This window comes from Capricornis sumatraensis, chromosome 10 (assembly GCF_032405125.1).
Source record: "Capricornis sumatraensis isolate serow.1 chromosome 10, serow.2, whole genome shotgun sequence".
Taxonomy (NCBI): domain Eukaryota; kingdom Metazoa; phylum Chordata; class Mammalia; order Artiodactyla; family Bovidae; genus Capricornis; species Capricornis sumatraensis.
In genome coordinates, this window is record NC_091078.1 from 41,811,130 (window position 1) to 41,828,714 (window position 17,585).

General features: G+C 40.5%; 1 protein-coding gene across 1 annotated transcript in view; it reads left to right on the plus strand.

Moving 5' to 3' along the window:
- Positions 1 to 17,585, plus strand: part of FMN2 (formin 2) — a 350,878-nt gene that overhangs the window by 250,785 nt on the left and 82,508 nt on the right. The window contains exons 10-14 of the mRNA XM_068983086.1: positions 3,357 to 3,448; positions 3,609 to 3,738; positions 4,556 to 4,702; positions 8,899 to 8,958; positions 9,094 to 9,214. Of these exons, the coding sequence (XP_068839187.1) occupies positions 3,357 to 3,448; positions 3,609 to 3,738; positions 4,556 to 4,702; positions 8,899 to 8,958; positions 9,094 to 9,214 (550 nt within the window). The remainder of the gene's footprint in view (positions 1 to 3,356; positions 3,449 to 3,608; positions 3,739 to 4,555; positions 4,703 to 8,898; positions 8,959 to 9,093; positions 9,215 to 17,585) is intronic.

Sequence of the window (17,585 nt, forward strand, 5' to 3'; positions counted from 1 at the left end):
GACAGGTTGTAAACCTCAGTATGGAAAAGGATCCAGTGCACAGCAGAGGACAGAGCATCCTCAAAGGTGTGCACTGTGGTACCTTAGTAAAAGTGAACTAGATTGACTGTCTGTTCCCATCACTTCCTAGAGGTCTTTACTGTTTTAGGAAACATTTAATCATTAGTTTCTTCAAATAAGTGTAATAGGATTACTGATGTTCCTCACAGTACAGTTCAGTTGCTCAGTCGTGTCCGACTCTTTGCGACCCCATGAATCGCAGCACACCAGGCCTCCCTGTCCATCCCAACTCCTGGAGTTCACTCAAACTCATGTCCATCGAGTCAGTGATGCCATCCAGCCATCTCATCCTCTGTCGTCCCCTTCTCCTCCTGCCCCCAATCCTTCCCAGCATCAGAGTCTTTTCCAATGAGTCAACTCTTCGCATGAGGTGGCCAAAGTACTGGAGGTGCAGCTTTAGCATCATTCCTTCTAAAGAAATCCCAGGGCTGATCTCCTTCAGAATGGACTGGTTGGAACTCCTTGAAGTCCAAGGGACTCTCAACAGTCTTCTCCAACACCACAGTTCAAAAGCGTCAATTCTTCAGTGCTCAGCTTTCTTCACAGTCTAACTCTCACATCCATACATGACCACTGGAGAAACCATAGCCTTGACTGGTCCCATCACTTAATGGCAAATTGATGGGGAAAAAGTGGAAACTGTGACAGATATTCTCTCTTGGGCTCCAAAATCACTATGGACAATGACTGTAGACACAGAATTAAAAGATGCTTGCTCCTTGGAAGAAAATCTGTGACAAACCTAGACAGCATATTAAAAAGCATAGACATCACTTTGCCAACAAAGGTCCATCTAGTCAAAGCAATGTTTTTCCCAGGAGCCGTGTATGGATGTGAGAGATGGACCATAAAGAAAACTGAGTGCTAAAGAATTGAAGCTTTTGAATTGTGGTGCTAGAGAAGACTCTTGAAAATCCCTTGAAATGCAAGGAGATCAAACCAGTCAATCATAAAGGAAGTCAACCCTGAATATTCATTGGAAGGACTGATGCTGAAGCTGAAGCTCCAATACTTTGACCCCTTGATGTGAAGAGCTGACTCTTTGGAAAAAGACCCTGATGGTAGGAAAAACTGAGGGCAAGAGGAGAAGAGGGTGACATAGGATGAGATGGTTGGATGGTATCACTGACTCAATGGACATGAGTTTAAGCAAACTCAGGGTGATAGTGAAGGAAGCCTGGCACACTGCAGTCCATGGGTCTCAGAGAGGCGGGGACGGTTTAGCAACTGAACAACAGCCATATAGTCATCCCTGGATATCTGCAGGGAGGGGGACACGAGGGAGGATTGATACAAAAAAGGTGCTGAAGTCCCTTAAATAAAATGACACAGTTCTTGCATAGAACACCCCACCCTACCCTCTTGTATACTTTTAATCACCTCAATTACTTATAATGCCTAATATGCTGGAAATGCTGTGTAAATGATTGCTGGAGTGCAATCATTTGAGAACTTTATGGATTTTTTCCCCCAAATATTTTGGATCTGCATTTGGTTGAATCCATGAATTCGGAGCCCAGGATGCAGAGGGTTGACCACATCATGAATCATGCTGGTCACCAGGACCACAGAGATACACAGGACGTGGCCCTTCTTTTACAGAAGTTGTAAACATGTCTGCACATCACCAGTAAGACATGGTGGTATCCGTGGCACAATACAGAGCAAATATAAGGTTTTGTGTTGTTCTAGAGAGAGACTGGTTATAGTAGGGGTTGAGGTGGGCAAGGCAGGCTTTGCAGCAGATGTTGTATCTTTACTTGTCAGTATTCTTCTGTTGTATCATATTCCAAAAGCAAAATTTATCAAACCCTCAGAAGACTGACCAATCTGTCATCAAATCTTCTTTCGCTGCTAAAAGAAGTTTTCTTGGAGGAACTAGTCTTTGCTAATTAATCCCATCAACAGAAATACCTGCCTTTCAGAATAATCAGTGAGTTCAAAATAGAACCATCGCTTCACTTGAAAGTTGATCAGGTTCTGTCATGTACAGCAGTTTTTGGCTGGGCTGCTTTTCTGTGTAAACAACAAATAATCTTGACGGGATTTTACCTTCTGAGGACTAGACTCAAACCCAACATAGGGTGACCTACTCAAATTTCTTCATGCACTTAGAAAATGAAGTATTTAGGCTGGTTTGAAACATCTTTGTGAATGACAGAGACATTAAAATAAAAAATAACAACCATCCAGATTCTCCATAAAGCATAAGTTTGTGTTTTGGTCAGCCTATAAAATTTTCTACCTTATGTTAAAATGTAGAAAATCCTCTCCCATAAAGAAACAAATTTAGAATTAAAAATTTTTAGCTTGAGAGTTTCAAGGGTAAAAGGAGACACTTGGGAAGATAAAGCCCGGAGCTATTTTTGTATCAAAAAGAAAATTCAGGAGAATCAAAATCTTTTATTTTTGTTCCATGATTTAATAATTCAACTGTACTTTTCTTTCTCCCAAAGCAGATAGGCATAGACAATGATTGCAATAGGTAAATAGGTACTTTTTCTTTTAAAAATCTTATAACAGCTTTAGGATCAAATTCCTTCCAGATTTAATTTGATTAACTTCTGAATAAGAAATACCATTTTTAAATAAAAGTATTGCATTCCAGAGAGTATTATAGTTTATTTGGCATGTGGGGTCTGAGTTCCCTGAGCAGGAATTGAACCTGTGCCCTGCTTCAGTGGAAGCTCAGAATCCTAGCCACTGGACTGCCAGAGAAGTCCCTCCAGAGGGTATTATAAACAGTTAAAAAAAACAAAAAAGGGAAATCATATTGATTTAAACCATGCTGGAATAAATATTTTGCACATCACCAATAGCCAATAATGGTTTCCCTGATAGCTCAGTTGGTAAAGAATCTGCCTACAAGGCAGAAGACCCTGGTTTGATTCCTGGGTCAGGAAGATCCCCTGGAGAAGGGATAGGCTACCCACTCCAGTTTTCTTGGGCTTCCCTTGTGGCTCAGCTGGTAAATAACCCACCTGCAACCCAGGAGACCTGGGTTCGATCCCTGGGTTGGGAAGATCCCCTGGAGAAGGGAAAGGCTACCCACTCCAGTATTCTGACCTGGAGAATTCCACGGACTATATAGGCCATGGGGTCACAAAGAGTCAGACATGACTGAGAGAGTTTCACTTTCACTTTTGATAGCCAATAATATTTGGAAGATTTGGAGATGATCTGGTTTGTATTACACATATACACTTTAAAATACCTCATGAATTAAGTCAAGATTTACCTCAGATGCTAAGAAATATGATCATTATCTATAAACTGCTTGGTTTTTGTTTTTCCAGAGAGCACAGTCAGATGAACTGGAAAAAATTGAAAAGCATGGTCGGTCCTCCAAAGACAAGGAGAACGCCAAGTCTCTGGACAAGCCTGAGCAGTAAGCACACGATGGCCCCCAGGGGCAGCATGCAGGCCATGGGGGGCTCTTTCCATTGGGAAAATGGAGCGTCTTCTGTGCATCAGTGTCATGAATGACGTGGGGATGAACGTGTTTATGTGCCTCGTCTTGTCCTCTTAACTTGGCTTTGTCTCCTTAGGTTCCTTTATGAACTGTCACTAATCCCCAACTTTTCAGAGCGAGTCTTTTGCATCCTGTTTCAGTCCACATTTTCAGAAAGCATTTGCTCAATTCGGCGCAAACTGGAGCTGCTACAGAAGTTGTGTGAGGTGGGTGCTTGGGTTCTGATACCTAATTGTGCTCAGTCATGTTCATATTTCAAACAAATTGTCTTTTATTTACAGTAAATACTGCTGAGTATCATTTGAATGCATTTTCTTTATTTTCCTCCATTTTGCAGAGAGCCCCTCAACAAATTGTTAGTGATTCCAACCAAATGCTTCAGGAATAGCTATATGATTCGACAGAAGAGAAATATTCTTCTGAAAATAAAGAGCAAATGCTTGGCAGAAATGACCAATATTAACATCTAAAACAGCTTATCAAAATTTAATAGTACCATTCATTCTGGTTGTGGTAAATTATTTTGAAAAGTAGAATTATGTCATTAAAGAGATTTTCAGAGGAAGTGATGCACAAATTCAAGTTAAACTGTGTGCTTTGGAAGAAGTGAGTGTGAACCTTTCAGGGATAAATCTAAATTTGAAAATTAAACTTAATAACTGTGTTTTGGCTTCCCACACCTTATGCTCAAAATGTTACACAGAGGCAGATGCAGCTGGACTGATGGCAGTGACATTATACTGTGGTGGTTCTCATGTTACGGGTGTATTTGGTTTCCTTGCAATTACACCACAGGAGCATCCTAGGCTGGTACCTCTCAGCTGAAGAAGCACAATCTGCATGCTGTTAGTGGTGCAGCTTTTTCAAAGTTATCTTTGGAGACACTGTTCTTAAATATACCTAAAATGAGCACTGATGAAGTTTGGATATGACCCATAATTATTAGCATGATCTGAATATCTGCCACTGACTTAAGAAAATTCAAACAGTAAGTGAGAAATTCTTCTTTATCCTGTTTTACAGACATTAAAACATGGCTCAGGGGTTATGCAGGTTTTGGGTTTGGTTCTTGCCTTTGGCAACTACATGAATGGTGGAAATAATACTCGGGGACAGGCAGACGGTTTTGGATTAGATATTCTCCCGAAGCTGAAAGATGTTAAAAGCAGTGTAAGTATTTTGAGTGAGTGAATGTAGCAAACTGAGGAGTGGATGTCTGTTTTGTAAAAAGTTGAACCGTAAACCAGTGCGATAAATGTTTATGCTCCAAGGTCAAAAGTTCTATTATGTTCTGAGCCAGATAAAGGTAATGGCCACCATATATTTGTGATCAAGAGAAGAATAATTTTCCTAAAGTGAGTAATTTTGAATCCTGTATCTAATGAATAACTGAACAGACAGTATTTTAAAGTAAAAATAACTAATTTTTACTTTCTTTACCATGTCTGCTAATATTTATCTATTTGGATCTGAGGACTAGTGAATTTTTATGAATTAGACAGTATATCCATCACTTTCTTCTCTCTGTGTTAAGCAAGTGACCCCCAACAGGCCCAGATTTTAAAAGCAAAACAAAGATGAGTGAAAGTCACTCAGTCATGTCTGACTCTTTGTGACCCCATGGCCTATACAGTCTGTGGACTTCTCCAGGCCAGAATACTGGAGTGGGTAGCCTTTCCCTTCTCCAGGCGATCTTCCCAACTCAGGGATCAAACTCAGTTCTCCCGCATTACAGGCCGATTCTTCACCAGCTGAGCTACAAGGGAAGCCCAAGAATACTGGAGTGGGTAGCCTATCCCTTCTCCAGTGGATCTTCTCAACCTAGGAATTGAACCGGGATCTCCTGCGTTGTAGGTGGATTATTTACCAACTGAGCTATCAGGAAAGCCCAAAATGTAAAAGATGACTCTCTTTTTCTCCATATAATCCTCTCTTTGATATTAGTATATATGGGAACATCTAAGCCCTCTTTGTGAAGCTTTAATCTCTATCCTTTAGAAATAAATTCTATTATTTTCAAAGTTTACAATGTCAGACTTTAACCACTCTGGTGGTTTCCTTGATCTTATATTTCTACCAACACTCTCTTAATCTCTTAGACATTAATTTTAAGCATACACAAGTAGAGAAGTAGAATTTTAAAAAAAATTAGGCTTCCTAAAGGATGTTCTCATGCCTACCAATATCAAAGAGAGATATATGGAGAAAAAGAGAATCATCTTTTAAATATTTTTTCTCCATATGATCTTCTTCCTGATATTGGTAGGCATGGGAAAATCTAAGTCCTTTTGCAACCATAATTATTTTTCTTAAAATTAACATCTACGAGATTATGAGAGTGTCAGTAGAAATATAAGATCAGGGAAACCACCAGAGTGGTTAAAGTCTGACATTGTAAACTTTGAAAATAATAGCATTTATTTCTAAAGGATAGAGATTATAGAAGCTTCACAAAGATCTATATGATGAAGGAAATGTTTTTAAAATATTAAGTTCAAGTGAGGGAATTCCCAGGTGGCACTAGTGATAAAGAATGTGCCTGCCAGTGAAGGAGACATAAAAGACCGTGGGTCAGGTTCGATTCCTAGGTCAGGAAGATCCCCTGGAGGAGGGCATGGGAACCCACTCCAGTATTCTTGCTAAAGAATCCCATGGATAGAGAAACCAGGCAGGCGACAGTCCACTGGGTCGCAAAGAGTCGGACATGACAGAAGCGATTTAGCATGCATGCCCGCAAGTTTAAGTGAACAATTGGCCTATAAAAATGAAAATATAGAGAATTGTCCTCCTAGATAAGAAAATAATAAGGAAATAATCTCCCTGATAGAAGGGAGATACTTATTTTGCTTTTTTCTGCCGGTCAGCAACTCACTGGTTTATTTAGTCATACACTCATATGTTCATTTGACATTCTTTTATCCAGCTACTATGAAATGCCAGACACTGTACTTTTCCAAAATTGGGAAAAGCATAGTCCTTTCTTGGAACACCAACAGCATATAACTTTTGTGATTTTTATGGTTCTATTTGTTCAAATGCCTTTTTATTTGTATGACACACATTTTCTCAGGAACCTTCAATATGTCAACCTGATAAATCACATTTATTCAAAATTTATTCTTCTAAACGCACGGTAGGTTTTGAATAGTTCTTTTTTTAAGATTTATTTTTTTATTTTGTGCTGGGTCTTTGCTGCTGCACATGCAGTCTTTCTCTGATTCCAGTGGGCAGGGGCTGCTCTCCAGTTGCAGTGCACAAGCTTCTTGTTGCAGTGGTTTCTCTTATTCTGGAGCATGGGCTCTAGGTGTGCAGGCTTCAGTACTTGCAGCTCTCAGGCTCTGGAACATGAGCTCAGTAGTTGTGGCACACGGGCTTAGCCCCACAGCATGTAGAATCTTCCCGTATCGGGAATCCAACTTGTGTTCCCTGCATTGGCAAGTGGATTCTTAACCACTGGACCACCAGGGAAATACTGAATAGTTCTTAACTGATTGTTGGATTGAAACAAGTAATTTTTGCAAATAACATTAAAATATAAGTATAATCAATAAATGTTACTTATAAAAAATGAATATGAAATAGATTCTTATGGTCATAATTATATATGTATAAGGGATTATTTGTTTTTTGTATTGGTTAATGTATCTTATTCAATCCTCCTATAAGTTAAATTTCATTAATTTAAATAAGGAATGATATGGATAAAAGTAATCAAGAAGAAGTAAGATTTTTTAATAATTTAACTTGCATTCTCACAAGGGCTATGCAAAGTCTATTTGGTTCTTTCTCTATAAAATAAAGATAACTATATCTGTATAGTTTCATAGACTTGCACTCGTGGAACTGTTACTCAGATCACTAAGAATTACCTAGGCACTTAATAAGTGTTTTGTTAATTGACTGAGGTATTGCTGATCATTTCACTGATTTACAAGTCAGGAAAGACAAAGGAAGTTAGTTGCTTAAATCATTTTACAAGTAATCCTGCTTCTAATAAATGTACTACTTTTGTTATTATAGCTATGTATTTCCATGTATTTGGTGTATATAGTAAAGTATGTTTTTGTTGCTGCTTAGTTGTTAAGTCATGTCCAGCTCTTTGCAACCCCATGAACAGTAACCCACCAGGCTCCTCTGACCATGGGATTTCCCAGGCAAGAATCCTGGAGTGGGCTGCCATTTCCTTCTCCAGGGGATTTTCCCCACCCAGGGATTGAACCCATGTCTCCTGCATTGGCGGGTGGGTTCTCTTTTGCTGAGCCACCAGGGAAGCCCATAATATGTTCAGGGAGTCTGTGTTGTGTTAGTCACTCACTCGTGTCCAACTCTTTGTGACCCCATGGACTGTAGCCCACCAGGCTCCTCTATCCTTGTAATTTTTTAGGCAAGAACACTGGATTGGGTTGTCATTCCCTTCTCCAGGGGATCTTCCTAACCCAGGGATTGAACCTGCATCTCCTGCATTGGCAGGCAGGTTCTTTACCATCTGAGCCACCAGGGAAGCCCATCGGGGAGTCTAATAGATATATTATCATATCCCATCAGACTTGTTTATAAAGGAATGTTGCTCTTTTTATCAATGAGGGAAAAGTCATGGTTAGATTGAATATTCCAGAAAACAAAGTTTTTATTATAAGGTATGTTTTTAAAAATATGTATTTGGTTTCACACATCCCAATTATCTAGTTTATTTATTTTGAGAATTAAAAAAAACATGTATTAATGCTTCTAAATGTGCCAGAAAAGAAGGTGAAAAGCTCTTTGAAGATTGTTAGATATGAAGCAGTTTTTCTTCTTTAGAACTATATACATTGCATTTTTATAGCTGCACAGATACTGATTCTTGAATCTCAGTTGCTGACATAATTTATATTTGCATTTTTAAAGCTCCAGCTTACTTGAGATAATACTTAACTTTTAAATTTTATTAATCTACTTAGTAATAAACTTCAGTCAAGCTTCCTGTTGGAGTGGTCCCTATTGGTTCAGCCATACAGAAATGCTGGTGTTATTTAGTCATTTCTGTTTAGATAGTAGTAATACCTGTAGTTATACCTGTTAATAATAAGAAATAAAATTAATGAATTAATTTTCTGGTTGAGGAAGGTGAAAGCAGGAAGGTGTGTGCAACTGAGACAACCCTCGAAACAGCTGTGCTTCCACTTGGGGCTCAGGTGGGAACAGAGGCGGGGAGGACGAGACCATCTGGGCCATTAAACTAAAGTGACATGAAACAGAGAACGTCTCCTTTCATCCTAAACATTCTCATCTACATGTGTGGGTTTAATGGGATGAATTTTATTTAATGCCGTATATTTAGCCATTTTTAAAAATATATTTCTACTCACTTTGATCTCTCTGCCTAGGACAATAGCAGAAGCCTGTTGTCATATATTGTGTCATATTATCTTCGCAATTTTGATGAGGTGAGATAATGTTCACAGAATCACACTTTGTTACTCCCTGTTGTTGAGCGATGTGGTTGTGTTTCATGTTGTTTGTCATTGCTGCTGCTGTTCTGTCCTCATTTATTTAAATATTCTGTGCTTCATGCTGACCAGGATGCTGGGAAAGAACAGTGTGTGTTTCCACTGCCTGAACCCCAGGACCTCTTTCAGGCCTCGCAGATGAAGTTTGAAGATTTTCAAAAAGACCTCAGAAAACTCAAGAAAGACCTGAGAGGTAACTTACAATGTTAAGGAAACTCAGTTGTTATTTATGCTTCTTTAATGAGAGAACAGATTTTTCAGTGTTTCTAAAGAAAGTAAACATCAATGTAAATAAACATTTTCATATGTGGCAAAATAAAAATTTTACAAGTAATCTTATTCTTTTGTTTTTTAAAAAAGAAATGTGTATTAGAAATCTAGTTATTTATTCACATCTTGGTTATTTGAATAGCAGCCTCTTTCATCAGGGACAAATTGTATTGTCTTCCTTTCACTTTATGTTCAAGAATATTTGTACATTTATCATATCTTGTTAAAAAACACATATTTCCTCCCCACCCACCCTTGGCATACTTGCCTAAGATTTTATGGCATGTGAACTTTCCTGGGAAGAAAACATTTTTTCATGTATTTGGTTAAAAAAAAAAAAAAGATGCATGTGTAATGCTTTACTGTTATTGGTCAGTTGCTAAGTCGTGTCTGACTCTTTGTGACTCCGTGGACTGCAGCACACCAGGCTTTCCTGTCCTTTACTGTCTCTCAGAGTTTGCCCACACTCATGTCCGCTGGGGCTTCCCAAGTGGCACTAGTGGTAAGAGCCCACCTGACAACACAGGAGACAGAAGAGATGCAGGCTCTATCCCTGGGCTGGGAAGACCACCTGGAGAAGAGCGTGGAAGCCCACTCCAGTATTCTTGCCTGGAGAACCCCCATGGACAGAGGAGACTGGCTAGATACAGTCCATAGGGTCTCAAAGAGTCAGACACCACTGAAGCAACTTAGCACACAGGCTCGCATGTCCGTCGAGGTGGCAATGCCATCCAGCCATCTCATCTCTGTCACCCCTTCTCTTACTGCCCTCAGTCTTTCCAGCATCAGGGTCTTCTCCAATGAGTCGGCTCTTCACATCAGATGCCCAAAGTACTGGAGCTTCAGCTTGAGCATTAGTCCTTCCAGTGAATATTCAGGATTGATTTCCTTAAACTGACTGGTTTAATCTCCTTGGTGTCCAACTGACTCTTAAGAGTCTTCTCAATTGTTAGTTGAGAAGCGTTAGATCATTTTGAAGAGACTTTGAAATTCTTCAGAATGGTAAATTTAAAGTAATGCACAAAAGCAAATAGTTTACAATTTTTATTTTTTGTAAATAAAACTCCTTTCGTCTGTCCTACCTTTACAAATGAGGTATAGTTGGCTTATAATATTATTATTAGTTTCAGGCGTACAACTTAATAATGACAAAGGTCTGTATAGTCAAAGCTATGGTCTTTCCAGTGATCACGTATGGACATGAGAGTTGGACCATAAAGAAAGCTGAGTGCCGAAGAATTGATGTTTTCAAATTGCAGTGGTGGAGAAGACTTTTAAGAGTCCCTTAGGCAGCAAGGAAATCAAACCAGTCAAACCTAAAGGAAATCAACCCTGAATACTCATTGGAAGGACTGATACTGAAGCTCCAATACTTTGGCCACCTGATGTGAAGAGCCAGTTCATTGGAAGAGACCCTGAGGGTGGGAAAGATTAAGGGCAGGAGAAAGAAGTGACAGATGAGATGGTTGGATGGCATCACGGATTCAATGGACATGAACTTGGGCAAACTCTAGGAGATAGTGAGGGTTGGGGAAGCCTGGCGTACTGCACTGAACAACAACATTTTCATACATTATGCACCAGCGTTATTACAGTGTTATATTCCCCATGCTGTACCTTGCATCCCTGTGGCTTATTTATTTTGTAACTGGCAGTTTGTGTCTCTTCAATCTCTTTCACCTATTTCACTCACCTGCTTTATCTCCTTTTCATGAAGTTTCTTCATTTAAGGAGTTCAGAATACCACAACTTCCAATTTAAGCCTCTTTCTCACTATTTAAGCACAGTCAGGGAGGACATTTATGTGAGATTTTCATTGCATGTTGTATCACTAGATGAGAAGAGGCTTATTTACTGCAGAAGCCAAAAAGATGATACAACATTTTAAAGAGATTCTATCCTAGTGATCTATAATCAAATTTATAGAGTTGCTATATTCTGGTCATAGATGATTTTATATAGATTTGTATCACCATAGTAACATTATATAGTTTGCTTCAGTTCAGTTCAGTCGCTCAGTCATGTCCCACTCTTTGTGACCCCAGGAATCACAGCACACCAGGCCTCCCTGTCCATCACCAACTCCCAAGAGTTCACTCAAACTCATGTCCATCGAGTCAGTGATGCCATCCATCCATCACATCCTCTATCCTCGCCTTCTCCTTCTGCCCCCAATCCCTCCAAGCATCAGGGTCTTTTCCAGTGAGTCAACTCTTTGCATGAGGTGGCCAAAGTATTGGAGTTTCAGCCTCATAATCTGTCCTTCCAATGAACACCCAGGACTGATCTCCTTTAGAATGAACTGGTTGGATCTCCTTGCAGTCCAAGGGACTCTCAAGAGTCTTCTCCAACACCACAGTTCAAAGGCATCAATTCTTTGGCACTCAGCTTTCTTCACAGTCCAACTCTCACATCCATACATGACCACTGGAAAAACCATAGCCTTGACTAGACGCACCTTTGTTGGCAAGGTGATAGCTCTGCTTTTCAGTATGCTATCTAGGTGGGTCATAACTTCCCTTCCAAGGAGTAAGTGTTTTTTAATTTCATGGCTGCTTTCACCATCTGCAATGATTTTGGAGCACAAAAAAATAAAGTCTGACACTATTCCCACTGTTTCCCCATCTATTTCCCATGGAGTGATGGGACCAGATGCCATGATCTTAGTTTTCTGAATGTTTCACTCCTTCTTTCACTTTCATCAAGAGGCTTTTCATTTCCTCTTCACTTTCTGCCAGAAGGGTCGTGTCATCTGCATATCTGAGGTTATTGAGATTTCTCCAGGCAATCTTGATTCCAGCTTGTGCTTCTTCCAGCCCAGCATTTCTCATGGTGTACTCTGCATGTACGTTAAATAACCAGGGTGACAACATACAGCCTTGCCATACTCCTTTTCCTATTTGGAACCAGTCTGTTCCATGTCCAGTTCTAACTGTTGCTTCCTGACCTGCATATAGGTTTCTCAAGAGGCAGGTCAGGTGGTCTGGGAATCACATCTCTTTCAGAATCTTCCACAATTTACTGTGATCCACACAGTGTAAGGCTTTGGCATAGTCAATAAAGCAGAAATAGATGTTTTTCTGGAACTCTCTTGCTTTTTTTATGATCCAGCAGATGTTGGCAATTTGATCTCTGGTTCCCCTGCCTTTTCTAAAATCAGCTTGAACATCTGAAAGTTCACGGTTCACATATTGCCGAAGCCTGGCTTGGAGAATTTTGAGCATTACTTTTCTAGCGTGTGAGATGAGTCCAATTGTGTGGTAGTTTGAGCATTCTTTGGCATTGCCATTCTTTGGGATTGGAATGAAAACTGACCTTTTCCAGTCCTGTGGCCACTGCTGAGTTTTCCAAATTTGCTGGCATATTGAGTGCAGCACTTTCACTTCAGGATTTGAAATAGCTCAACTGGAATTCCATCACCTCCACTAGCTTTGTTTGTAGTGATGCTTTCTAAGGCCCACTTGACTTCACATTGCAGGATGTCTGGCTCTAGGTGAGTGACCACACCATCGTGATTATCTGGGTCTTGAAGATCTTTTTTGTACAGTTCTTCTGTGTATTCTTGCCACCTCTTCTTAATATCTTCTGCTTCTGTTAGGTCCATACCATTTCTGTCCTTTATCGAGCCCATCTTTGCATGAAATGTTCCCTTGGTATCTCAATTTTCTTGAAGAGATCTCTAGTCTTTCCCATTCTGTTCTTTTCCTCTATTTCTTTGCATTGATCACTGAAGAAGGCTTTCTTATCTCTCCTTGCTATTCTTTGAAACTCTGCATTTAGATGCTTATATCTTTCCTTTTTTCCTTTGCTTTTCACTTCTCTTCTTTTCACAGCTATTTGTAAGTCCTCCCCAGACAGCCATTTTGCTTTTTTGCATTTCTTTTCCATGGGGATGGTCTTGATCGCTGTCTCCTGTACAGTGTCATGAACCTCCATCCATAGTTCATCAGGCACTCTATCTATCAGATCTAGGCCCTTAAATCTATTTCTCACTTCCACTGTATAATAATAACAGATTTGATTTAGGTCCTACCTGAATGGTCTAGTGGTTTTCCTCACTTTCTTCAATTTAAGTCTGAATTTGGCAATAAGGAGTTCATGATCTGAGCCACAGTCTGCTCCTGGTCTTCTTTTTGCTGACTGTATAGAGCTTCTCCGTCTTTGGCTGCAAAGAATATAATCAATTGATTTCGGTGTTGACCATCTGGTGATGTCCATGTGTAGAGTCTTCTCTTGTGTTGTTGGAAGAGGGTGTTTGCTACCAGTGCGTTCTCTTGGCAAAACTCTATTAGCCTCTGCTCTGCTTCATTCCGAACTCCAAGGCCAAATTTGCCTGTTACCCCAGGTGTTTCTTGACTTCCTACTTTTGCATTCCAGTCCCCTATAATGAAAAGGACATCTTTTTGGGGTGTTAGTTATAAAAGATCTTGTAGGTCTTCATAGAACCATTCAACTTCAGCTTCTTCAGCGTTACTGGTTGGGGCATAGGCTTGGATTACTGTGATATTGAATGGTTTGCCTTGGAAACAAGCAGAGACCATTCTGTCATTTTTAAGATTGCATCGAAGTACTGCATTTCAGACTCTTTTGTTGACCATGATGGCCATTCTATTTCTTCTAAGGGATTCCTGCCCACAGCAGTAGATATAATGGTCGTCTGAGTGAAATTCACCCATTCCAGTCCATTTTAGTTCGCTGATTCCTAGAATGTTGACGTTCAGTCTTGCCATCTCCTGTTTGACCACTTCCAATTTGCCTTGATTCATGGACCTGACATTCCAAGTTCCTATGCAATATTGCTCTTTACAGTATTGAATCAGTCTTGCTTCTATCACCAGTCCCTTCCACAACTGGGTGTTGTTTTTGCTTTGGTTCCATCCTTTCATTCTTTCTGGAGTTATTTCTCCACTTATCTCCTGTAGCATATTGGGCACTTACCGACCTGGGGAGTTCCTCTTTCAGTGTCCTACCTTTTGTCTTTTCATCCTGTTCATGGGGTTCTCAAGGCAAGAATACAGAAGTGGTTTGCCATTCCCTTCTCCAGTGGACCACATTCTGTCAGACCTCTCCACCATGACCCTCCCATCTTGGGCGACCCAACACGGGATGGCTTAGTTTCATTGAGTTAGACTAGGCTGTGGTCCATGTGATCAGATTGGCTAGTTTTCTGTGATTATGATTTCAGTGTGTCTGCCCTCTGATGCCCTCTGATGCCCTCTCGCAACATCTATCATCTTACTTGGGCTTCTCTTACCTTGGACATGGGGTATCTCTTCACGGCTGCTCCAGCAAAGCACAGCTGCTGCTCCTTACCTTGGATAAGGGGTATCTCCTCATGGCCGCCCCTCCTTACCTTGAACATGGAGTAGCTCCTCTCAGCCCTTCTGCACCCACACAGCCACCGCTCCTTCGATATGGGGTTGCTCCTCTCTGCTGCCTTCCCTGACTTTGGGCGTGTGGTAGCTCGTATAGTTTGCTTGCTGGTGCTAGTGCTGCTAAGTCGCTTCAGTTGTGTCTGACTCTGTGCAACCCCATAGACGGCAGCCATCAGGCTCTCCCATCCCTGGGATTCTCCAGGCAAGAACACTGGAGTGAGTTGCCATTTCCTTCTCCTATGCATGAAACTGAAAAGTGAAAGTGAAATTGCTCAGTCATGTCCAACTCTTAGCGACCCCATGGACTATAGCCTACCAGGCTCCTCCGTCCATGGGATTTTCCAGGCAAGAGTACTGGAGTGGGGTGCCATTAATATTTATTGTATGCCTGAGGCATGATAGGCCTTTGCTAGGTGCCGTGAGTATCAAAGATACAAGCATCACTGTCAAGGATTAGTGAAATCCTGCCCCTTAGGTGCTCCCCTGAGAATATCAAATATGGGTACTCATGGATTGATTATACTCTTTGCAGTTGAAGATGGTGAAGCTCTATACAAGCAGCAAAAAAAAAAAAAAAAAAAAAAAAAGACCAGGACCTGATAGTGGCTCAGATCATGAACAGCTTATTGAAAAATTCAGACTTAAATTCAAGAAAGTAGGGAAAACCTCTAGGCCATTCATGTTTGACCTAAATCACATCCCTTATGATTATACAGTGGAAGTGACAAACAGATTCAAGGGATTTGACTTGACAGACAGAGTGCCTGAAGAACTATTGGACAGAGGTTTCCCCAGTGGTTCAGAGGGTAAAGCACCTGCCCACAATGTGGGAGACCCAGGTTCAATCCCTGGGTCAGGAAGTTCCCCTGGAGAAGGAAATGCAACCCACTCCAGTATTCTTGCCTGGAGAATCCCATGGATGGAAGAGCCTGGTGGGCTACAGTCATGGGGTCGCAAAGAGTCGGAAATGACTGAGCGAGCTCACTTCACTTCATGACATTTTACCGGAGACAGTGATCAAGACCATTCCCAAGAAAAAGAAATGCAAAAAAGCAAAATGGCTTTCTGAGGAGGACTTACAAATAGCCAAGAAAAAAAAGAGAGGCTAAAGGCAAAGAAGAAAAGCAAAGACATACCCATCTGAATACAGTGTTCCAAAGAATAGCAATGAGAGATAAGAAAGCCTTCTTAGTCATCAATGCATAGAAATAGAGGAAAACAATAGAATGGGGAAGACTAGAGATCTCATCAAGAAAATTAGAGATACCAAGGGAATATTTCATGCAAAGATGGGCTCAATGAGGGACAGAAACTGTATGGACCTAACAGAAGTGGAAGATATTAAGAAGAGGTGGGTAGAATACACATAAGAACTATACCAAAAAGGTCTTAATGACCCAGATAACCACGATGGTGTGATCACTCATTTAGAGCCAGACATCTTGGAATGCAAAGCCATGGAGGCCTGAGGAAGTATCACTACTAACAAAGCTAGTGGAGGTGATGGAATTCCAGTTGAGCTATTTCAAATTGTAAAATATGATGCTGTGAAAGTGCTGCACTCCATATGCCAGCAAATATGGAAAACTTAGCAGTGACCACAGGACTAGAAAAGGCCAGTTTTCATTCCAGTCCCAAAGAAGTACAATGCTGAAGAATGTTCAAACAGTTGAACTATTGAACTCATTTCACATGTTAGTAAATTAATACTCAAAATTCTCCAAGCTAGGCTTCAACAGTATGTGGACCAAGAACTTCCAGATGTTCAACCTGGATTTAGAAAAGGCAGAGAGGAACCAGAGATCAAATTGCCAGCATCCATTGGATCATAGAAAAAGCAAGAGAATTTCAGGAAAACATCTACTTCTACTTTATTGACTATGCTAAAGCCTTTGACTGTGTGGATCACAACAAACTGGAAAATTCTTAAAACAGATGGGACTATCAGACCACCTTACCTGCCTCCTGAGAAATTTGTATGCAGGTCAAGAAGCAACAGTTAGAACAGATATGGGACAACAGACTTGTTCCAAACTGGGAAAGGAGTATGTCAAGGCTGTATATTGTCACCCTGCTTATTTAACTTACATGCAGAGTACCTCATGCGACATGCCAGGCTGGATGAAGCGCAAGCTGGAATCAAGATTGCCTGAAGAAATATCAATAACCTCAGATATGCAGATGACACCCCTCTTATGGCAGAAAGAGAAGAACTAAAGAACCTCTTGATAAAGGTGAAAGAGGAGAGTGAAAAAACTGGCTTAAAACTCAAGATTCAAAAAAATAAGATTATGGCATCTGGTCCCATCACTTCATGGCAAATAGATGAGGAAACAATGGAAGCAGTGACAGACTTTATTTTCTTTGGCTCCAGAATCACCTCAGATGGTGACTGCAGCCATGAAATTAAAAAACACTTACTCCTTGGAAGAAAAGCTATGACAAACCTAGACAACATATTAAAAAGCTGAGACTTTTCTTTGTTGACAAAAGTCTGTCTAATACTTTTAAGTTAGCAAATCTGGAAATTTCAGCAGTGGCCATGGGACTGGAAAAAGTCAGTTTTCATTCCAATCCCAAAGAAGGGCAATACTAAGAATGTTCAAACTACCCTGCAGTTGCACTCATTTCACATGCTAGCAAGGTTATGCTCAAAATCCTTCAAGCTAGGCTTCAGCAGTACATGAACTGAGAACTTCCAGATGTACAAGCTGGGTTTTGAAGAGGCAGAGGAACCAGAGATCAAATGACCAACATTCGCTGCATCGTGGAGAAAGCAAGGGAGTTCCAGAAAAACATCTACTTCCGCTTCATTGACTACACAAAAGCCTTTGTGTATTTCACAACAAACTGGGAAATTCTTAAAGAGATGGGAATACTAGACCACCTTACCTGTCTTCTGAGAAACCTGTATGTGAG